Source organism: Centruroides vittatus, unplaced genomic scaffold (assembly GCF_030686945.1).
Source record: "Centruroides vittatus isolate TY-2023 unplaced genomic scaffold, ASM3068694v2 contig_3060, whole genome shotgun sequence".
NCBI classification, from domain to species: domain Eukaryota; kingdom Metazoa; phylum Arthropoda; class Arachnida; order Scorpiones; family Buthidae; genus Centruroides; species Centruroides vittatus.
The window spans coordinates 122,135-146,982 of NW_027121964.1; the positions used below are offsets into that span (position 1 = coordinate 122,135).

At 32.2% G+C, this 24,848-nt stretch overlaps 1 protein-coding gene across 5 annotated transcripts in view; it reads left to right on the top strand.

Annotated features, from left to right (window-relative positions):
* The window catches only part of DIP2 (disco-interacting protein 2), a 98,853-nt gene extending 85,046 nt beyond the window's left edge, over positions 1 to 13,807 (top strand). For 3 of the 5 annotated variants that reach the window (XM_067267548.1, XM_067267549.1, XM_067267550.1), the window contains exons 32-36: positions 1,013 to 1,183; positions 4,779 to 4,973; positions 6,868 to 7,060; positions 10,241 to 10,364; positions 10,435 to 13,807. In XM_067267548.1, the coding sequence (XP_067123649.1) occupies positions 1,013 to 1,183; positions 4,779 to 4,973; positions 6,868 to 7,060; positions 10,241 to 10,364; positions 10,435 to 10,687 (936 nt within the window). In that variant the 3' untranslated portion in view covers positions 10,688 to 13,807. The remainder of the gene's footprint in view (positions 1 to 1,012; positions 1,184 to 4,778; positions 4,974 to 6,867; positions 7,061 to 10,240; positions 10,365 to 10,434) is intronic. The other 2 variants (XM_067267551.1, XM_067267552.1) reach the window with 1 other exon arrangement.
* The last annotated feature ends 11,041 nt before the right edge of the window (positions 13,808 to 24,848 follow it).

Consider the following 24,848-nt stretch of genomic DNA (forward strand, 5'->3'; position numbering starts at 1 on the left):
TGCAACTTATTCAGAGATAACTCTTGAACAAGTTGCAGTTTATAAGGTGTACCTCAGTCACAGTTTTAAAAATTAATCTCTTCCAATTTGTAAGCTGGTACTTATGTATATGAAATCACATTTTCCAGCAGTGACTATTTAATAAACAAACTTTTTTGGCCACAGTTAGGGCCTGCATTGGGTTTCAGCATTTACTAAATCAAACATCTATAGACCCCAAACTTTAAATTAGTATAGACATTTGACTTGGTAAATGCTGAAACCTGGCACAAGCCCTTAAATGTGGCCAAAAACATTCGTTTATTAAATAGTTACTTCTGGAAAATGTGTGGATAGTGTGATTTTGTATGTTTTAATTAATGTTTTCAAAACATCTTTTGGTTTTATCTTCAAATATAATCTGAAACTTTTAGAATATATTTCAGGATAAAACAAATTAAGAAGTCATTTAATTTGATTTCTTGACTTGTCCAACTGTTTTCATTATGATTTTTACAAAAATGAAATGGTTGTTTAGAATTGTTTGTGTAATCAAATTATAGTAGAGCATTGATTATCTGAATATCGATCAACTGAAACATCGACTGAAACCTGCAATATTTGGCTATGTCTTGGGCTACTCCAATATTATTTTTGTTGGTGTGCGTGTTTTAGCTGGCATCACTGGCGCGACCATGAGAGGGTACTTAAGGACGCACCAGGATTTGAACAAATTTCAACATGGTTAATATATTTTTTCGTACATAATCGGTTATTCGAAAAATTGATTATCCAAACAACCCGTCCCGAATTGTTTTGGATAATCAATGCTCTACTGTATTAAGTTCAATATATTTTAAAATCCATAAAATATATTTTGTAATTATAAACTGCAAAATATGTATTGAATGATTCATTTATAAATTATTTTATTTTTTCGGTTTAAATTATTAAGATGAAAAATACTTTTCAATATTTGGTTTTTAGACAAACTGACTGCTGTTTAATGTATTTTAATTCAATTCTATTATAGCAAAGAGGAATTAATTTGAGTTGCGTAAGGACTTGTGTAGTGGTATCGGAAGAAAGACCCCGAGTTGCTCTTACTACCTCTTTCTCTAAATTATTCTCCAGTTTAGGGTTATCGCCAAGAGCAGTTAGTACTAGTTTTGGATGTCGAGTCAATGTTGCAATTTGTTTACAAGTAAGTAATGTCATTATTTAATTTTTGAACCTTTTAACATGCAATTCTTGCATTAACTATACAATTGTAAACCAATTCATATTATATTTATAAATTTCATACTTTAGTTTTGAAATATATTATATCACAATAATTATATACATTTTGAAAATAATCAATTGATAACTTCATAAATTAATTAATAACTATTTAAAATATAGAATAATTATAAACAATATAAAAAATAATCATTTAAAATTTGACCTGGATCAGAAATATTTTTAACTTGTTCTACTTGATTATTACAACTGTTATTTTAAGAAATCAAATAATTTTCATTTGTTCCATAATTGTTTACAAACTTACGAGTAGTGGAATATTTGATAAGCTAAAAATACATAAATTATGTATATATATTTTTGTTGTATTCATTATATAGAAATAGCATATTTTATATAGACTTACGAAAAATTTTCAGCACAAAAGATCTAAAAATACTTCTTCTTTATCAATAAAATCACTCCAAAAAGTCATATTAACCATAAATTTATAAAAATAGTTTAAGAAATTCAAGATTTATTGAGGTTTTCAGACTAAACTATCTCATCAGATTTAATACTTCATTCTTAACATTTTTGAATATTGAAGATAACGAAAATTGAACAAAAAACTTTGAAATAGTACCAAACAAAAACGTTTTCAAAAATTATTATATTTAGGGTTTAAACAATTCTCAAAAAACTTTTTGATTCTCTTTGTTTAACACAGAAATGTTAAGATTGGTACAGTACATTAATTCTGATGACAAGACAGTTTAGTCTTGTCATCAGAATCTTGACTTCTTGGAATGTTTTAGCAATTTATGGTTGATATAGTTCACTTTTTGTTACACAAAGATATAAATTTTGTAATAAATCATTTAATAATAATAATTTCTAAATATAAAATGGAATTTTTTTTAATGAATAAAGAAATTAGATAATGCATAAAAAATTTTTTTAAATTTTTATGTAATAATTATAAACTTAAACATAAAAGCTATTGATTAAATTAAATTAAAAGCACAAAATTTGATGATTAAGTAACAAGATTACAGCAAGAATCATTCATATGCAAATGAGAAATGATTGAGAGATTCATTATTAATATTTAACTGGTGTAATTTTTTAGCATAAATTTTTTTATAGAAAGAATATGCAAATTAATGTATTTTTGTTGTGTTAATTAAAATCTTTTACATTCGTCGGTAATATAAATAATCTCGTGCATCACTGCAAATCAGGTTATGTCGTGTACTGCAACAGCTGCCCAAGACTACATTATAGAACTAATTGGCTGCCAGAATACTGGAAGCCAATCAACTTTTCAATGTAGTAAATAACTAAGTCAGTTTTTTTGAAGTTTCTAAAGTTACAAAAACAATGGGTTAATTTAAAGGAACAGATTGTTTTCTGCTATGATGTAAGAAGAAGAAACTGTTTTTTAGATTCTTCAAATTAAAGTTGAACTCAGAGTAAAGATAAGTTTTAAATTTTCATATTAAATAGACATAATCAAAGTAAGTTCAGATATAATTATAATCAATAGAAAGTTATGTTAAACCATTAAATTTTTTGGTTAATGTTACCTTAGGATCCAAAATGGCGGCCAGGGAAATTTTTCCCTACGTTGGAGACTGCGACGGGGAAAAAATTTTTCCCTCCATTCAAGATGGCCGCGGTTCCGGCTGCCATCTTGAATTTCTCTGCAGACTCCATGGATTTTTTCACCAAAATAAACAATAAAAAACAACAAAAAGAGGAGTTTTTTACTCACTTTTTGATTGTTCGATATTCTGAGTATGATCTCCTGTTTGGGGTCGACGAAATTTTTCGAATCGTTGACAGTTCTATGTTCGACCACTACTCCTTCTATGTCGTCAATATGCATATATCCTTTCCATTCATCCGTTATTATCGTACTGCCGGAATTCACATATTTATAAACGATCCAATTCACAGTGTTTTCTGATCTGTCATTCACCTGACATATGAAGCAATTCTTATCTTCATCGCAATGAATGCAAACAGACTCGGTCGGCTGTATGCCTAATTTTACAGCAAAATTCGATGCGTTATCGATACGGGGAGGCAAACCTAGCTCCGAAAAGTCGTCTTCCATCAACTTGTAGAAATCACGGGAAGTGCATCTCGACCAAAATTCGTCGTTGCAACTCAAATCGGCAAAACTAGTCATTATCGAACAATTGGCAATAAACTAAACGAGGGGAGGTAAGGATAGGGAAAAAACACGCTTTTTCCTTAATTTCTGATTACTTGGTTCTCTAACTTTTAGGATTAAATTGTTATAAAAGAAATAACAGTACTTACTAAAACTGGAGGAAATAATAATAAAAATATTTAACGATAGCAATTTGTGTGCGAATGAAATATTGTTACAAAAAAAAAAAACACAGCAATTAATCCAATACGCAATTTGTCGCAACACAGCAGTAAACGATTCCAACTGGAAACTAGTCGATTTGCATAAAATTGCCCAGAAATGACCAGAAATCACGTCACAGATCATGCATTTGCATATTCGTTCGTAACACACCTACGAATTTCCTGCCGATTTTACTCTTGCACGACGTCACGAAAAGGCTCCCTCTACTTTCGCAAATTTACACACTACCGTCTTCGTTTCGAGGTTACAGGATACTCGGCAACGTCGAACGCAGGGTAGAAACCAAACGGGAAAAATTTTCCACGTCGTCGACGTCGCAACTCTAGGAAAAAATTTTTTCCTGTCGCAGTCTCTGAAGTAGGGAAAAATTTCCCTGGCCGCCATTTTGGATCCTAAGGTAACATTAACCAATTTTTTAAAATCTTATTTTATTTTGGAATTTCCTTGTATTATTAATATGTAAATGTAATCATAATATGACAAGTAGAATAATAATATATGGTAAAACCTGAATAAAATGAAAAAACCTTTGGAACAGAGCAATTTTTTGTTAGGTTTCTGGCTTTTACTAAAGTTTATCCTACACGAAAACAAAGGTTTTGGGTACAGCACAAAGAATTTAACCTGATCTGAATAGAACAGAAAATTAAAATTTTACTTGTACATAAATAAGTATAATTGCCTCCTAATATCACAATCATTGATGAGCAGGACAAATTGTATTTCAAGACTTATTTCAGACCTTTTCAGAGAAACAAAAGTTGTATGACAAAGGGACATATGGTATTTTTATTTATTACAAAATAAGTTGCACCTTATTGGAAACCTTCACTCTGTTAAGCCTTTCTGAATCAACACTGGATTTGATGCTAACCTCTTCCTAAATGCAATTCACAGTGCTTTTTAAAACATTGGAAATGCAACATTTCTTAATTAACCCCTTAAACTTTAACTTAACAAGGTTTTACTGTACTTACTATTATGAATATTAGTTAAATAAAATCATTAGAATTACATAATTGAATTAGTGAGAGAGAAACTAGTGTTTGTTAATTATGATGTATTATATCCAATTCTAAATGCACCCTATTTTCAGAGATACTGAAATCTGAAAGAGTTTTACATTTGAGTAAATACAGTATATTTATTTGTTGCATGTATTTTTTTACAGGGTGCTTCTAGTCCAGATCCCACAATGGTATATATAGATATGAGAGCTTTAAGGAATGACAGAGTTACACTTGTCGAAAGAGGTGCTCCTCACAGCTTATGCTTAATGGAATCGGGTAAACTCTTGCCAGGTGTTAAAGTTGTTATTGCAAATCCTGAAACACGAGGCCAGTGTGGTGATTCTCATTTAGGAGAGGTTTGTACCAAAATATTATAAATTTATTGTCGTATAAAATAATAACGAATTCGATAATTAATATTCTATTAAGATAATCTAATATATATAAATTTATTAGGTATTTGTACTGCATCAAGGTTTGATTGAATTTAATTTTATTCTGAAATTTATAGTTATAATACAGTAAATTGTCATTCGAAAGATTTTTTAGAATGAACTTTTTTACTCTTACATTTGTAATATTATTTATGTAAATATTAAAATTAAAGAACTACATTCTGTATTAATTTTCCAAAATTAACTTAAAACATACACAAAATATATCCTACTACTGGCAAAACTTATGGAATCACTACATAATGAGGACATTTTTAGTGTTTTAAGCATATAACAAATGGAGAATAAAAAGCAATTGATACAAAATAATTTTCTAACAATAGTCAGACATTTTGGTTATATTATTCATAATATAAACAATCAAAATATTATTACATAAACTAAACACAATTTTTTTAACATAACATAGAAGAAAAATTATGAAATCATCTTATATTTAACATATTTAAAACATTACTTGCTATATTAGTCTGCTTCATTTTAATTAACATCCCTTCATTTTGCAAATAATTAGTCTGAATAAAAGTGAATGCATGTAGACACTCAAATGTTTCATTCTTCTGTTAATGTAACAAAATCACGACACCTTGATAGAAAAATTTCTCACAAGTTGACAACATTGGAGCTCAGATCTGTCAATCCCTTCTCCCTACTCCAGTTCAATGTTAATTAGTAGGAAAAAGTGAATGTGAGTTTTCCTAGTTCAGAGCTCTTATTCAAATAATTTCTATTTTTACATCTAGAGTAATTTCTGCAAACACTTCTGTTTTAATTCTTCAGCTATTTATGTACAGAAAACTCCACGAAGAAAAAATAAGATAGTAGCTGTGCAGGCGATAAAAATTTTTTTTACTCTGGTGGGGCTACTTTAGCGGTTGACTAAACTCACTATAATCAGTCTTTAATGTTGTTATATATTATTTATTTTCATTCTTTTGTGCAACTATATTGTATTTTAACTAAAATCTGTAATTAATAATCCATCAATAAGTTTTTGAATTTCTCTATTTTCTACGTTTTTACTCTTCCCAAATATAAATACAAAAGTTTACAATTTTAGATGAATTTTTAATTATCTAACTGATGAATCAATTTATTTCCTTTGATTATTAATCTGGATATAGGCAGTATACTTGCAGAACCAATTAACCATTTACATTGAGGGTTAGAGTAAGTGGTGTTTGATAATGAAGTGTTCCTGAAGTGAACACTTCATTATCAAACACAGCACTTCAGGAACAAAAAATTTCCAAATTACATTATGCTACTAGTTGAGTATTTAGTTATTAGAATATTTAATTAAATTTCAAGAAGTCTAGAAAAGTTGAAAGTAAATTTTAAATCTGAAATTTTAATGCAATAAAATTATCTAATCAAAAATAATCAACAAACAACGTTATACCTATCATAGATGGAAGATAGATCAACTTAATTATTGTGCTTCCAATGTTGTATTGTATGTTGTGGAGAAAAAATTAGTTAAAAAGATTTAAATGTAAAGAACATGCAAATACCCCAAAAAATATAGGAATGTTTCACATTATTTTCAAAATTCTCTTACGTTCATTTTCTTATTATATTTCATTTATTATTTTTAATCCAGAATAGGCAGGTTATATAACCAAGAAAAAATCGAACATGTCTCTCTTATTTTATAAAATACAGATGATAAATTCTTCTAGATTTTCATAATCTTTTTTGTTATTTTTTAATAGTTATTGAATAATAATATTTATAACGAACAAAGGGACTATTTTACAATATTATATAATTTATTAATATTTTTTTAACGTAGATTTGGGTACAATCTCCTCATAATGCCAGTGGGTATTTTACTATATATGGAGATGATTCTCTCCATAACGATCATTTTGGTGCACGTCTTATTACTGGCGATTCGACGCAAACATATGCACGTACGGGTTATCTTGGTTTTCTAAGAAGAACTGAATGTGTTCAAGCCGACGGAGGTATGAATCAGGACTTTGGTATGTTGATTTGTTTTCGGGTTTGTTTATTTTTAATTTTACTGTATTTATAAAAGGGTAACAGAATTCATATTATTAAGTACTTATATTTTTTGACTCATTATTAAATAAAAGAAAACATAATCACTATAATCCATATAGTTAATTTCTTAATATAAATAATTTTACTAAAAGTCTTCAGATTAAAATTTAACACAGTAAATTATTTAATATTTGCATTTGAATTTGTTGATTTGAACTATTAATTCGGTGTGTTGTTTGTTCTTAACATTAACAGTTAACAGATTTGAAATAATTTTAATCAAATTTTCATATAAAGTAAATTCCACTTATTGTAATAACAGATAATGTTATGAGTTGATTAATGTTATCAAAATTAGCAGTTTCAAAAGCATATTAATTTATAATTCATTATAAAAACTTTGCTTATTGTAATTAGAATTTGGTTATCATCATTATCTTCAAATAAATAGACCTTTTTGTGCAGTCTAAACATGTGATCGATAATATGCATTTGTAAACAGTTACACTCAGTTTTAACCAATACTTTAAGTTAATCATTTCATTAATGGGATGGCTCTAACAAAGAGTTACTAGATTAATCATTTTAATTGTCTCGCAATACAATAGTCTAAATTGTTGGAATTGTGCTAGCTATTATTGAAGCAGGTAGCAGACAAACAATACTGGATGAAATACTTATTAATTAATAATAATTATTAGAGAGGTTGTGGTACATGTATTCAGTCCAAAACGTGAACGGTGGATGGACGAGCGCCGCCATCTGGCAGTTCTATACGGTCGATAATGACATTTGCTAGAGTAGACAATTGGCTTAACTTCTTCATTTTTTGTGTTTGGGGTTAAAATTATGACATATTTTATTAAATTAATGATTATTTAAGCTTTTCCGAAACAGATGATTTTAATCCAGAAATTATTTAATTATTCAATTTTTTAGCAAGTGATGTGGAAGTGCCTATAGAATTTACATATATTTGTCTTCATAATAGTTTATCTTAAGGTAGATTTGTTCTTCCATGGCATCTTCTACCATCAACAGTGTAATACGTTTGTAAATTTTTTAAAAATTAATTTTCCGAGCTGCTTTCGAATTTACATAAGCCACTACTTCCCTCGACAAAAGTATGAGGTAGTCCTATTGTCCAATTGTACTGTAGGAGACACAATGCTAATTAAAAATAATTATTTAGTGTTATTAAACATCCTATAAATCCTTTTAAACAGTTTAATTTGTTTATTTACCTTTGTTGGTAACCCTCGATGTTAAATGTATCTGCCATTTTTTCAACAAATTTCCCATGAGTCAGTGCGCAACGTTAACTGAGTCAGGAGATGTTGCGAATGAGTGCCGCAAGGTCTTTTACTTGGACTTAAAATATCAAACGTGTACTTCTGCTTGCCGTACAAGTTTAATGTTTGTACTTGCGCCTCAACCTCTCTATTATAATTAATAAGTCTTCTAATTATACATTAAAAAAGCATGTTAAAACAATTTTAAAATATCAATAAAATCTGAATTTTCTATAATTGTAATCTTTTACAATTTAATTAATTAATTTACTTTACGTAATGTTATCATTTGATAAAATATGTTCTTAAACTTCATCCTTTTCACACACATCAATGACCATGAAAAGAACAGTTTAAATTATGTTATCAGTTGATTATCATCAGTTTAGATGAGTTCCAAGGTGATAACAATAAGCAGAGTCTATTGTACATAAAAAATATTCTGAAACAGGATTTGAATTATAATTCCCACACATTAATCTAGCATGTGGGAATTATTTAATATTTAAAAAGTTGTTTATTTGAGATTTATTAATCATTATTAATAGACAATAGATGTCATCACACTAGTCTGTAGTTCTATTTTACACAACATAAAATTATTTAATTAGCACAATTTTAATTCAAAGATTTTTCAATCAAGTTTTTTTTACACCACTTTTAACAACAACTAGCATTTAACTACATTGCTGACAGTTGTTATTTCAAATCACTTTACTGCAAGTAATAATAATTAAAACATTAACTCTTAACTAATCCTTAACCAGTGCTTTAAACATTAAATGTTTTAAGAGTGATAACAATAACTGATAATATGCAATCATTATCACTTCTAATCAGCCACATATTAAGTCTAATGATGCAAAAAAGACAGCTTAAAAAATTTACTTGAAGGTAGTGATAACTGTAACTAAAATTCTGAATATAATAAATAAGTCAAAATAAACTTTTTTGAGACTTGCTAATTTTTATTACATTATAAGCAACTGACGATATCCGTGATTACAATAAGTGAATTCTACTGTATACAATGATAGAATTGTTTTAACTCATGAGTCCATAGCTATCAACTTTTATTTTTTAAATCTTTGTCAGTTTTGGTCCTGCAGTGTTGAGTATCATATTTTTTGAATATTAAATTTTGAAATAAAGAAAAGCAAAATAATAGTCTTTTAATTAATTAATTGAAATGCCAAAGTTTCTTTTAAAATTGTTTATTTGTAAATAATAATATGAAAATGCCATATAGAATGCTTTAAATCATTAGAAACTGTGCAAGAACTATGTTCTACAATAATTATATATAAATCACTATGATTAGTAAATATCTTCTTGTTGAATTTTTCGATTATTACTGTAAATCCCTGCTAAGGTTTTCCAAGTTTACAAAAGTCCAAGTTAGTAGGGTGTTTTCCCTGATGATGTGAAAACAAGAATGTGGATATTATGATCAGCTCTGTACAGAAGTTTTACTGAGCTTTAGTAGATCGTACTGCTAAAATTATTATTATTATTATTAATAAGAAATGAGCTCAAAAGATTTCATGACAGTACAGTATATGGTAATGTATTGTACAGTCTTTAGTAACTTACAGACTACAGTAATGTAATGCATGGTATTGCAGACTTCTAGATATTGAAAACACTTTATAATTATAATTTTTCTACTGTCAATAAATTTTAAATTACTGTGACTTTGTGTAACTCAGACAAATTTTTGAAAAATTTGAGTTACACAAAATCCGAGTTGGTGAGGTCCAAGTTAGCAGGAGTTTACTGTAATTGATTGTTTTTACACTAACTATTTAAGACAATATAATTACAATATTTAATACAATATTTTGACATTACATTTTTTTAATACAGAATTACATGATGCAGTATTTGTAGTTGGCTCTTTAGATGAAATGATCATGTTAAGAGGCATGAGGTATCATCCAATAGATATTGAAAATAGTGTTCTTCGATGTCATAAGAAAGTGTCAGAATGGTGAGAAATAATTCTTAATTAATTTCATTTTAAATGGAAATTTTATTTTAATTTTATATTTAATTTCTAGTGCTGTGTTTACTTGGACTAATCTATTGGTGGTAGTAGTAGAATTAGATGGAAATGAAAATGAAGCTTTGGATTTAGTTCCCCTTGTCACCAATGTTATCTTAGAAGAACATCAACTAATAGTTGGTGTTGTAGTTGTTGTTGATCCAGGTGTAGTACCCATAAATTCCAGAGGAGAAAAGCAGAGAATGCATCTCAGAGATGGTTTTTTAGCTGATCAATTGGACCCAATGTACGTTGCATATAATATGTAATCTGTTATGGACAAAATCCCCATTGAGAATGGCTGCAGCTAGCTAAAGGTACCAGTTTTCAAAGTACCATACATGCCTTTCTGAGGGATGAAATACGTGGGGTTAGCTGTTAATAATTTTCCTTCCAAAGTGAAAGAAACGAGAGCTACGATAATTCCATCATCTTATGTTTCACATCATTGACATTTTTTTGTCCTCTTGTCAATCACACTGTACTCGGTATCAATAGAAGATCTGTTAAAGAAGATACAGGAAAACAAACGTGGCTAATTGGGATAAAACACATTGAGAAGTTGCTGTTATCAAAAACAAGAAAAAAAAGATGTTAACATGGCACTATGTTAAATGGTTGAAGGCTTCCAAATGTGTACCATCTAAAATTGTTAGCTGTTGTCAAATACCATCAGTCCAGTTTTAAGTAGTGTGCCAAGAACTTCATTGGAAAGACAGTTCATATTCAATCTACATTTTCTAAGTCATGTACAGCTATCAAAATATGGCTGCAATCCAAGGAAAGTACTTTCAAAATTAGATAAATATTAAATTGAAGGAAAAATAGATATAAAATATTACTGCCATAAAAAAATTATAGAAAGCATTAATCAATTTAGATAATGTTATTTCTTTTCACGTAATAAGAAAAATTAATACTAAATTTCATTGAATAATCAGTCATTTAAAGAAATGACTTACAGAGATTAACAACATATCACATTGTCTCAATTAATTTATAAAGATACCTGGACAGAATTTTAAGGAATCTGTCTTCTGTTTAGTTTTAATTAACAACATTTTTTGTGCGCATCTTTTTTTAACTTTTCTGAATTTTACGAGATTTATTAGTGCAAAAAGTTTTTATAAAATTAGTTCCTAACTTAAATTCTGTTACAGATCTTTCGCAGATTGTGAAAGAAGAGAATACCTTATTTATATTATTTTACTTTATTGATTATTGTGATAGCAATGTAATCATTGTGATGGGCATTGCTAATGTAAATTAATATTTTAACACATGTATCATATATTCTAATGATTAACATATAAGTAATATAATATTTTTCTCTTACATTTTTTTCTGATTATTTTAATAAATGTTTCTTTTTCCCCCCTTTAAATCACGCTTACATTTTATAAAATAGTTCCTTAAAATACAGTTTTTAAAAAGAATGTCTGAAGTTTAGTTATACGATTAGAAATGCTGATTTATTTATTTAAAAGAAAAAAACTTTTTTGACGATTACGACGACAGAACGATGCACTCATCAAATGGTATCGGTAGATATAACAGCATTTCAAGAGTTGTAGCTAATAGTTGTTTACTAGTGTCAGAACCTTAAGCTCTCTTTTACTCTCTCTCTATTTCTCTCTAACTCACTTTCATATTACGGATATTTAAAAATCAGTTTAGATGACGTTCTCGAATTTATTTGGAGTTTAATTAAATTTTTCAAATTCTTTTAAGGTAATTCGAATTTTTATTATAAGTTGGAAGATGGAATATTGTGCTCAATCAGAATTTTATGATTGAAATAAAATACTTTCATATCAAAAGAGAAAGATGTAAGTTATATTAGAAAGTCTAATACTAAAACTTGTCAGGGTTGTAATCTCTTTGTTCTGGGCAGCTGTTGACAGTTTTATAATGTATAATAATAATACGACGATGCACTTGTTTACCTTCGACAAACAGCAATTTCTTTGCAGATATTTTTCCAACATTGATTTCTTAATAATTTGACAGAATCCAGTTTTTCTTACTTAATGTTTTTGGCAAACAATAATCTGTTGAAATTTTGTAGAATGATAAAGCTAGGAACTGTGATAAAAGAGCTCAATTATAAGCATAAATTTTTACTATAAATATTAATTGAGGTCTCTCTACCTTTACTAATTGTACTTTTATTTTGATTGTGAAAAACTTATGTATTTCTAATGTGTATTTGTAAATTGTCATAAGTAAAAAAGAGAGACCAAACTTAAGATTTTTATAACAAATTAAGTTTAAATGTAAAAATTTTTAGAAATGTTAACAAATTCACACCGTGTAAATTTAAGCAAAATAAGTAAATATCCTATTGACGTGCTATATATTTAAGTATATTTTATTTGAACATCAATATACGAATTTTATTTTATTATACACATTACCATATTTTTAATGAATCTTAAAAATTGTTTTAATAAAGCTATTCTTTTTGTTAAATTGTGAAAGGAAGCATTGTTCTTTGTCAGATCTAATGTTTAATTTGTTCATTAACGAGTATAATGATAAAAGTAGCTATAAAATTCAGAAAATTTTACCATCTTTTCGTAAAAATATCCTATTGTATTGTAAGTTCGAAATAGTTTCTTGAAAATATTTCTTATAAGTAGTAACTGTCTCTATCCATCACTGAGTTTCATACTGTAATAACAATATTATATAAAAAATCAGCTGTGACCAAGTAAGAGATCTCTCATAAAAATCTCTTGAAATTTTAATTTTTTATTAGTAATAAAACAAAAAAAATCTGCTAAAGTAAATGTTATTTATTTTGAATTTTTAGTTAATTTTTTAAATTAAAAATTGAGTGCCTGCACATAATTGCTTCCAACAGATTACTGGCCAACTAATCTCTTTCCCAATGCCTTGTTTTGCTACATTGGGGTTGTAAATAGTGTCAATTTGTACAAAAATTTGTGTTAATGTCAACATTTCAGATAATCCATGACAAAATTGAGCCATGGAGTTAATATGTACAGATGGTAGAATAATAATGTTTATATTTGTGGTGTCTTTGGTACTAACATTTGAGAATTATATCTGATGGAATTGCTCCGAAAGTATGGACATAATCTCTCTCTTCATCACAAAACTGTGTGGATGTGATTTCATATTTTTTTTCCAGCCTTGTTAAATTTTTTTGTTTCTTTTTGTATCTGTTGCCGGTTAAGAAAAAAAAATGGACGATATATTTAAAAAAATGTATCATCATAGCAGTGTGTGATAATGACAAGTGATGTTGTGTCTAACCAAAGAACAAAATTTTCCCTTAATCTGTTGATAATATTAAATGAATCGCAATGAGAATGACTGAAATTTTGCTGAATGTCTCTAATAAATTTATATCATAAAAAGTATGTATTGAAATGTTGTCATTATTCATATATATTATTTACATTTTGTAGTAAAATATATAGAGCCAAATGTTCCAAATACTAATATAAGATTGATTATGATAACATGAACCGAAATCATTTATATTGTATTTTATACCTTAAAATAGACTGAATTTAGATTACATATAACTAGACAATTGATTCAGATTAATAATAAAAATTAGCATTTATGGATAGTCTGATATTGTTCATATGCAAAGAATAATACAATACAGTAGCGGATGAGGAAACTGCATCACCCGTAAAATCCTATAAAGATTTATTTAATTTTTGAATGAAAAGTATCATTTTGCTACAGACATCCAAGGAGAACCATACAAAATTTCATCATCCATAACATCATGAACATGATAATGCCTTTTATTGACTGAAAAAATTTACTGCATCAATGTTTCTAGTGATTTCGCCTTTTATGTTTGAATACTGAAGGTTTATCTCGTGAAATAGCAATGTGTACAGTACATTGCAGTTGTGTGTTTGTTACAAAGGACACATGAATATAGCAGTATTGAAAGAAAAGTTGGATCAAGAGATAAATGTGTGTGCCATGCCAGGATACATTTGTATTGCCGGTTCTTCTGGAAGTGGGAAGAGCAAACTAAATGCAGGTAACTGCGTGACCTCATCTGTGTAGCATGGGTTTTTAAAGCCTACCGTCCACGTAAGCCTTTACTAACGAGTAAAATACAGACATGATTTATCTAGATTAAAAACCGTGTGGACTGAAGCCTTGATGCGTGGGATTCTGTTGGTTTTTCAGATGAATTCAAATTTAACCTTTGCGGATCTAAGGGCAAAGCATAAAAATGGCAAGATCTATAGCAGGGATTGCTTGGTGCATACAGTAAAGTTACTGCGAGTCAAATGATATGGGGATGTGTATCCGGTAAAGGTGTCGGCAGACCATATTTTATAAATGGGTCTCCGAATGTAGTGCTACAAAAACATGTTATCTGCCAAACTAATTTCGTTAATCAAGGAACAATTTCGTGACACAAAATCCTGCATCATTCGGGATTACTGTGCGTGTCACCGTGCCGTCGTGGTAATCTATATGTAGTGTAATATACCCTTTATGGTTTGTTAGCATTATTGTCACTTAAACTGGCATGCAAGTAGTTGTTTAGGTAAAGCAAATTTTACAATAAACTCTGATCAGATGCCTACGCTAGCCAGGTTACAGTCAATCTCATCGCGTTGAGAACTGTTGGAACGTATTAAGAATCTGTTATAACGAGCTTGGTATAAAATACTTTTGAAGATATTCATCCATTTTATTTTAGTTCTTATGCTGTGAATCCGTTTTTTGTCAATAACTGAATGGAAAGTTCTTGCGATAGTGATTAGCAGTAGTGGTGAGGCTGTGACATTATGTTGGATAATGACACTCAGCGGGCAATCCCGCTCACTTTATCTCGAAACAGAATGGAATTGTGAATGTGTGGTGTGGTTAGCTAGCAAATCTCAAATGTCTATAGTCTCGTTATAGTCGCCATCAGAAACAGATATAATGTACTGTTAGGCCAATAAAAAAGCAATAGAACCAATACGGCGATGAAGGGTAATGACGCTCACAAAGCCAAGTACAGCAGTCAATACCTTTAGGTGATATTTCACACGTTTCTTACTAAATGACGAAAATAGAGCAGACGTAATAAAAACTCACTAATTTAACAGCTACTCCAGAAAATCATACAACTAGAGGCGTTAAAAACGAAAATCTGAGAAGACCCAAAAATACAAACATTGGTAACAGACTGCAGAGGTGTAGAAACTCCAAATAATTATGAAAATGACTATTGTTCTACGTAAATCTCAAGTGAAATTATGAGTGCCAATGGCCAACCATTCAGCGGCTGGGCATTGGAAAATGATATTTAAAAAACTTTTATTAAACTTGTAAGTAAAACTAAATTGTAAAGAACACTAAACTCGTATTTTACTCGCAAAGTTCTGATGTTAGTATAAACTTGTTTGTGTTATTTTAATTTTCTCTTCTATTCAAGGCATTACCCTACTTTCCCCTAATAAATAGCTTTCTGTTATAGTTTCGTATCAAATTTCATGCTTAGGCTATATTTTTGGGGGGAATTACAGCTACAGGTGCAGTAACTTATTCCGTTACGGCACAAAGGTACCTTCAGGTGCTACGTAGTGTTGTAGTTTTTCAACTGCAGCAAAGATGCCCGGATGAGAGAAATTTCGTACAAGATGGGGCACTGTCTCGTATCGCACGATCAGTGTAGCCGCTTTTACCACAGCATTTCACTGAAGAATAGGTAGTGGCTTTTTCTCCGTGGCACGGCCGCCACGATCGCCTGATCTTGTATCGTGGGATTACAGCGTGGAAGGAACGTTTATCCAGAGTAGTTGGAGTCGAATACACTGTACTGAATACAATAGCGAGGTTGAGGCCGAAGTTTTAAACTTGTACGTCGGACGTTCAGCGGCGCTTTCCTGTACGCCTAGAAGTTTGACAATGGCGTTTGGAATGTCGAGCATGATTCCACTGACTTTCCAAACGCCATTGTCGAACTTCTAGGCTTACGGGAAGGCGGCGCTGAACGTCCGACGTACACGTTTTCGCGTTTAAAACTTCGGCCTCAACCTCGCTAATATTTTTCCGTATAACTTTGTTGAACGACGCCGTATTTTCCCCTACAGATAGATTTTAGAACTAAAGTATTTTGCAAAATCCTCTCCCCATCCCTTATAGATGTATATGTACAAATTTCGATGGCATTCCTTTTATTAGTTACAGCTATAGATTGATAATAGGGAAACTTTATAATCACACTGTATATTTAAGAAAAATCAAGCTGCATTTTCTTAAAAATATTGCATTATTATGCCTAGCGAGGATTGCATTCGAATATTTTACAAGGATTTTCACAATTCTACAACCTAATCTACGTTGTACTTCGTTCCTTGTACGAGATCTCGTTGGTAGAAGTTACGTATTGTTTTAAATTTGCATATAGATACGCTCGATTATACGAAGTTGGTTACTGGGCGTGCGTGGTAGTATAATTTGATTGCTTTTTAATTTATTTTTCCGTGGAGTTTACTGTTTTTTCCAATCTTACAAATTACAGTTATTGATATCTGTTGGCGTATTTGCACACTGTAGACTTTATTTCGCTATTGCGTGAGGAATAAAAGGAATTGGACTTGTACGAGAGGATTTCTTCCAATGTGAAATTCGCTGTGAAAATTGGTCTTTTGCGTTACGGTAGCGTGTGTGAGAAGTGCAGTGGGAAACAATACGTGAAGCCAGGAGTGGATCTGGAACATCCTGTTTATCCTTGTAAGTTTTATTTGCCTATTTTTTATTTATTCGTAGTTTAAGTTTAGCCCACGCGACTGTCCCATTTCGAATTAACCGAATTCCTTAACGGGTAAATCTCTACATTTCGGGCCGGGTCAAAAGTACGGTTATGAACTATTCGAGTTTGAATTAACGAGGATTTCCCTGTAGTTTTAAGGGTGTGGAGGGGGGCTCGTCCCAACCGTGCGGAGCCTTGACGACGCGTAACATGGAGAATAGGCAATAGTACTGGTACACGGGAAAACTGACCTTCGGAGGCAAACGTCTCGTGAAGGGTCGCGTATACAGGTATTTTGCTGGTACGGAGAGGCTCTACAATTCTGGGGTGGGAAACCCCTCATTTCAGAGTTCGTCTTACTATCACGTGATCTCGGCGAGAAAGCGCGGAAGGATCGTTACCTTCTTCTAGGTTGTACGTAGACCGGAAGTGGCTCGTGACACGGGAGATGATGTAGGATCGTAAACTATAACCGTGAATCCTTTTTATGAGTAGGTTATCGCGCACCTGTCGAAGTTGATTTGTAAAAGAAGCGGGGTTAACAAATTTAAGAAGAAAAAGCACATTTTGACATTGATTAATGATAGTAGCATGTTCGTACCCTAGATAATTGAAGATTTTAGAACCGACCAGTCTGGTTGATGGGCTTGCTAAGAGAGGCCGTCTTAGTGCTCACAGGGCGGAAAGAATTCAAAAAAAAAGGTAAATGTGTAGTTAGGTAAACCTGATGGCGGCACTCTTAGTCGCCATCTTGTTTGTGAACACTTCGTCCACAAACAAGATGGCGAACAGCGCAAATACTAACAAAACCGTATTTTAAAGAAAAATTTGCACTCACAATTAAAGGCAACGCCCTATTCGAGCGTTACGGACGTGAAGAAAACTCGGAAAACTCCGTGGCCATCCTGTCCGGACCAACGACCGAATTCCAGGTGTTCCGGGAACTGAACCGTTTGACCACTAGTGGACCCTTATGATAATTTTTACTTTCCCGGCTGTTACACAGAGGGAAAGTATGGCGATCTGGCGAAAAATGATTCCCCCATATTTTTACATTCTTGGACATACGGTACATTGAACGTCCAGAAATGCAAAAAAATTCGGGGATAATTTCTGTATGTATAGATGTTAGTGTATGTGTGGGGGGCATGATTTTGTTCACCCTCTTTGAAGCTTGATAACTCCTGTGCTTTTTGTCCAAAATTTCTGAAATTTTTCAGGGAGGTTTGTGTATTGCGGATTGATGCTATTAAATTTTGGTAGTTAAAGGTCGAGGGGAAGGGAGATAATGGGGGGGTCGTGTGTATCTCCAGTAGGGTCGGACTTATTGGCGATTTAACTCGTTATTAGCATTTACAGTTTTTTATAAAACTTCAACCATTTTACCCGGAGGACGAAATGTTTATGCCAAGAAGTGGCAACACTTTCGATTTAATAGAGCATTTTATAGGCCTTATTAGCCGATACGTCCAACGGAAGAAGCTTTCGAGCACGGTAAGTTTAAATGTTTTAGTTCGTCATTCGAAAATGACTTATTTAATGAAAAGTATTTGCAGGTTTAAAGGCTTTTGTAATTATATATAATTAGTTTAATAATTTAACAAAGTTAATTAATTAAAAGTTGGTAGGAATAAACCATACTAAAGATAAGATGAATGAAGACGCGCGAATAAATTTTGTCTTTTTCCGCTTCCATTTTCCCCCGGTTTAACGTCTTCCGCGGTCCTTTACGTTTTGAATGGAGACGGCTAATGTCAGTTCCAAGAACCTATCTACAGTGTTAAGTGGACACTTTCTGCGCGCACGTGTGTGTACATACAGCGAAAAAATTATATATATATATATATATATATAGTTCGGTACTGTTGTACTGTAATAAGTTTTCTTGGAGATTTCCACACCCGTCAATACAAAACGGGTGAGTGTGGTAAGAGATGTGTGCCTAAATATCATTTTGGTTACAGAAAAATAGAATATTGGGCAATTTTTAAAAACGTTTGGAAGGTGTTTGTAAAAACATGTGGCACTAAGAGGACAAACATCTGCTTTTCGCACCAGTGAATCCATGTTTGTTTTGCCGAGTGTTCTACTTAATGCTAGTAAGTGTATAATTTCTACTCTTAGTTTTAATGAGAAATTATCTAAAATTTTCGTTGAAAAATACAGTGTCGGTTTTTACCTTCCTGTTGGTTTCGCGTGCGTTTGTTCTATGCTATTGCCTATTATTATTGTCGTAAATCCCGATTGAAATTTCAAAAGTTCGCTCTTCGTTAGTCAGAATAACATTTTATAACGGTTAATGACCATTATATAGCTTTTAATGTGTTGTGCGCCTGGCGTTGACAAATTAGGTGATACTTATTGATACACTTATCTATTTATCGGATGAACGTTAGAACATAAAAAATGACTGTAATTGAGAAACATCTTACAAAAGGAAGTTATCGAAGTTTGTGGTTTCGGATCGTCTCTTTCGATAGCGTGCCAAGTACTCAACAGCTAAGTATCCAGATACTGTAACGTGTCTATATAAAACACAAGCCCTTTATTAATGTGTGATGTGAGGGATGGCCGAACGATCCAGGTGAAAGTCTACCGATCTGGGGGACCCGGGATCGAATCCCCAGGAAATTTTTCGCGGGGTCGTCCGGATACGTCGGCTCCTGCCTCTCACCACCCTGCTGCCTTATTGTGGGCTGCCGAAGCCATAAAAGAGGCCCTCTTAGTATCCACAGGGTGGAAAGAATTTACAAAATAGTGTGTGGCCTGAAAAATTTTCACGCGAAGTTTAATCAATAAGAATATTTCCACCTAGTATTGATGCTATTCGAGTAGTTAAAAATATCTGCTAAAGATGCCATTTTAGTACACTAAACATCATTTCTAAGACATTTTTTATAAAAAAGCATTTGTATCTTCGTTTTAGAAAAAGGCTAACAATTCATTCTTAAGTTGTAAAAATAGACGTAGCACTTTACTCCGAAGAACCATCTTACCACAGCTTGCAAAAGCGAAGATTAGTACTGAGCTTCCGTAGATAATCAATAGTTTTAAGTGTTTTTTTAACGATCTCGACTCGATTTAATTTAACGTATTTAGAACTTGGTCTGGTGTAGGTTTTCGTGTTGTCCCTGATGTTTTTGAAACTAAGGATTCTCTGTGAAAAGAACATTGAATTTCTTTGCGAGGGCAACAAGGGTAGTTCGTTGCAAAATACAAGTTACGTTTTGTCTGCGTTGTAAACTGCGAATTTACGCTAAAGTTAATCCAATCATAGTTTCGGCTAGAACGCCATAGATTAGAGCAGGGATGGGCAACGTTTTTCTACGTAAGGGCCGCATTTCAAAACTTTTGAATTGACGCGGGCCGCACACGAGAAAAGAGGGGAAACTGTCGGTAAATCACAATTCTTTATTGATATATAATTATAAATTAGCATATGTATACTTAATATAGCTTCTGGCACTGATTTTAAACGTAATATATCGGAAATATTTAGCCAAATATCAGTCACCGCTAGTTTTAAATTAGTTTCCATGTGTCCGTTAGCCGGTTTCTTGTTTTAATTTTTACTAAATTCATTGTGAAAAAACTTTTCACAAATATAAGTTGTAGGAAATAACGTTTGAATTTTTGTCGAATAGGGGGCCGCGGTTGCCCATCCCTGGATTAGAGTACTCGTCGCATTGTTTTAATCAAAGATATTAGTTTATTATTTAGAAAATAAATCAGTGGTTCTCAACGGAGATACTAAACAATTTTTTACATTTTCCCCCCTTTCTACGGTGGAAGGGGGAAAATGTAAAAAATTGGGGTCGGGAACTGCCAGGAAGAGCATTGGTGCTATAAGGGAATTGCATTAATTTAAAAATTAGAATATAAACATTTGCTATTTTATACAAATTAATTCTACGTTACAGAAATCCTAATTGAAAATCCAATGACAAGAAAGACTGGGTTGGAGATCTACTAGAGATGGAAGTCCCATAATAGGTCCATTTGGAGAAATGTGACTAATGCAGATCCGAAGCTACAATAATAATGTGTTGTGGATCCGTAGAGAAATTCGACACTCCCATCGAGATTCAACAGGGCCGTCCAGAGCTCTTACGGGGCAAGGGAAAATCTCCAGCTTTCCCCTCGACTGCCCCGAGATTCGGGCACAATACAGACAATTTCTGGATTAGTACGAAAAATTGAAAATAAATTCCCCAGCTTTGGGATGGGCAAACAATTCTTTATTTTCCCGGCTGTTTATAAATAAGATATGTTATTAATAAGATGTTATAAATAAACTAGGGTAGGGGTCATTTTTGATCGATCGCCAAAGATTTTTTTCATTTTTGGATTCGGGGATTTGGATTTTTGAAACGTCGAGAAATGGGGGGAGGGAGAAATTTGAGGGTTTTCTCTGTATGTATGGATGTTAGTATATATGGTACGATTTTATTCACCTTGTTTGAAGCTTAACTCTTGTGTTTTTGTCGAAAATTTGTGAAATTTTGCAGGGATGTTTGTTTTTTAGGAGTTGATGCTATTCAATTTTGACGAGTAACGGTCGAGGGGGTAGGGAGATAATGGGGTCGTGTGTATCCCCAGTAGGGTCAGACTTAATGACGATTTCCCACGTTATTAGCATTTACAATTTTTATAAAACTCGCCCCTACCCTTAAAATTAAGCTTTGACATTTTATAATAGTTATAAAAAGTTTAATAAAATATATGGCCCCACCAAACGTTGCCCAGAAAGTTAAGCACTCGTTGCTAGATTTTTTTCCCTTTAACCGGAATACTGTAAAAAGAAAAAAAAAATAGGGCAGAGTGCCAAAGGAGCGGGATGGGTTAAATATGCTATTTTCCTCTAACTACTCTGGGCTGAAATATGAGTTTATGTGCCATAAAATACAGTGTACTTTTTGGACTGAAATTTGAAAAATTGTAGACCTATAAATTCCCACTCGTCTGTCTGTCTTTCCTTAATTTCGAGAACGGAGTTAGATACGTGAAAGCCGACACCAGATATGGAAATAATAGGGGCAGGAGGTCTCGCTTAACTATATACGAACTTCCAGTTTGCACCGAAAATTAAGTAATTTCAATTAAAAAATTTCCCCCAGAAGGAGTTAGACTTTATTTCTAACGGAAAAGTATGATGTGAACGGAACGGAAAAGTACAGGGAAAAATCACTAATAATTTGAGATGGAGAGCATATATTTTAAATTAAAAACTTATTAAAAATTGCAGCGCAGTACGATATTACAATAAATAATTGCTCGTAAAGATTCGAGATGTGCCGAAATTTGTGGTTGTTTGCAGTTACGTTATTGAATGAAAGTCGCGGCCAATTTTTAGATGGGTCTAAAAATATGTTCGATTTTCCGCAAAAACGAAAAAAACTGCATCTGCGTCTTGCACGTCGCTTTCTCTTAACAATTCCATTGTTACGTAACACTTCCATTGTTGACACTTCCATTGTTGATGGAAGTGTTAAGCCTTATTCCTGTTCCTCCCCCATGGGGAGGAATTTCGAAAAATCCCTTCTTAGTGTGCATTCTCGTGACGTACCCTAACTGTGTACCAAATTTCAACTTTCAACTCCCAACCGTTTGGGCTCTGCGCTGATTATCATCATCAACTCGTCTCGATTATATATATAGATAGATTGTGATAACTGATATTTAAAGTGATTTATAACTGATGTTTAAAGTCGACATTTAGTTCGTTTGTACCGTACCTGTGCACAAACGATACCGCTCCCTCTTAAATACGAATTCGTTACATGGTCTGGCTCTTCGTAAAGCAAGCCACTTTCCAGTTACACGTATATATATTTTTTCATTTGTGCATTTTTTCAGACTGTCCCTTCAAACCATATAAGAGATGTTTTGTTTGTTAAGTTATGACATCGCAACACTTGGGCGAGCTGCCTAGGGGGTGCCTTCAGGGAGGTCTTTTTAAGGGAAACTGGCCCCTATTTAGGCGTTACAGACGTGGAGGAAACCCGGAAATCTCCACGTGGCCAGCCCGTCCGAGCGAGGCGCGAACTCACGACCGAACGCCCAGTGTTCAGGGTATAAAGACTGTATATAACGAAGTGATGATAACTGTGTGTAAATGAACGTTGTGCTACATTACATCTTTGTTTTGCACCGTGATATGGTGGTAAAATGGCTGATGTACGACCTTAGTACTATGGTGCAAAGCAACGTGTTTACGGGTACGTCCTACCTAGATCAGGAGTCGGTAACCCTTTTTTCGTAAAGAGCCATTTTTAGAATTATACGGGGGCGCAAAAGTAGGTATACAGTTGAGAATCTGAGAAATACAAATGTTTGGTGTTCATTATTATTATCTTTTATTAGTTCGTATTCATTATTTGTGATTTAATATGTACATAAAATTGTTTTTTCTTCCTACTTTCTCCCTGTGTGTTTTTTCCATAACAACAACTGTGTACTTACTTTTGCATTCCCCCTTCCCTGTGTTTACCAACATAATACTTTCGTAATTCAATTTAACGAGTTGCGGCTCCATTTTTGAAAATTGAGCCTAAAATGTGTTTGTTTGTGCTTTGCTTAAGGGTGCTGTAATAAAATACACTGCAATTCAATTGTTTATTATCAATGTTACAACAGTCGTAATATAATTTAAAAATCACTTAATTTATGTGTAAGAATGTACTAAAATAAAAAATAACATTTTTCTTTGGTCAAACAGTATGCTGGGATAGGAAATATTTTATAATATACTTAACTTGTACGAATAATGAAATTAAAATAGAAAACTTCATAAAAAAATAAGAATAAATACTTTCTAGTGACATTTTTGTTGCTGAATTTCTCGAGAAAGTTTGTCAAAATTCGATACAAATTTTGAACTCCACATTTTCTTGATTTTTAAATCTGCTAGTTCTAGTTGAACAACTGCTTGATCAATATTATCAAAGGTGAACTATTCAAATCTGGAGTTTTGATTTCGAGTGGTCTCGATGAAAACGATAAGGTTGCCTTTTCCTTTCTAAACTCTCTCAATCTCTCGCCAAATTCCGATTTTATTTTTACCACTATTTGCGCGAAATATGTTAAATCTGTTGATATTTCTTCGACATAAAGACACATTACAGTAGTAAGGAAAATGTAGCAAACAATCAATCTTTGTTCAAAAGCAATTACTACTACTAAAAGCAAAAAAGCCGTATTTCCCTTCCCTCACAGTTTCTTATTTAGTGTGTTTGAATGGGAAGTCGTGTCTACCATAAAATAAAATTTTTTGTAATTATTAAGCTTGATGTATTCAAGATCTTTTTGGTTAGAAATGACTTTTCTCTTCAATGCAAGCAGCAAATGGCATTAACGCTGCTCCTCTGGAAAGCCACCTTACTCTATTGTGTAAAAGATCAGAATATGGGCGATTGACTTTAAGTTCTTCTCCTCTTCCAGTTTCATATGGAGATACTAGCCTTTTCAACGCTTTCTTCAACTAGACTGTACTCATTGGTCAGTGGAAGTGATGTAGTTCTCAAGTCCCATCACGTGATGGTGGGGGAGTGGTGTGATCGGAGGCTCGTAAATGGGAATCGACATTCGAACGTGGTCCAGATCGATATTAATGGATACGCCCAGGTTGTGGCAGGCACTGGCATAGTGGGGGGCATTGCAACCAGAAATGGAGAGTT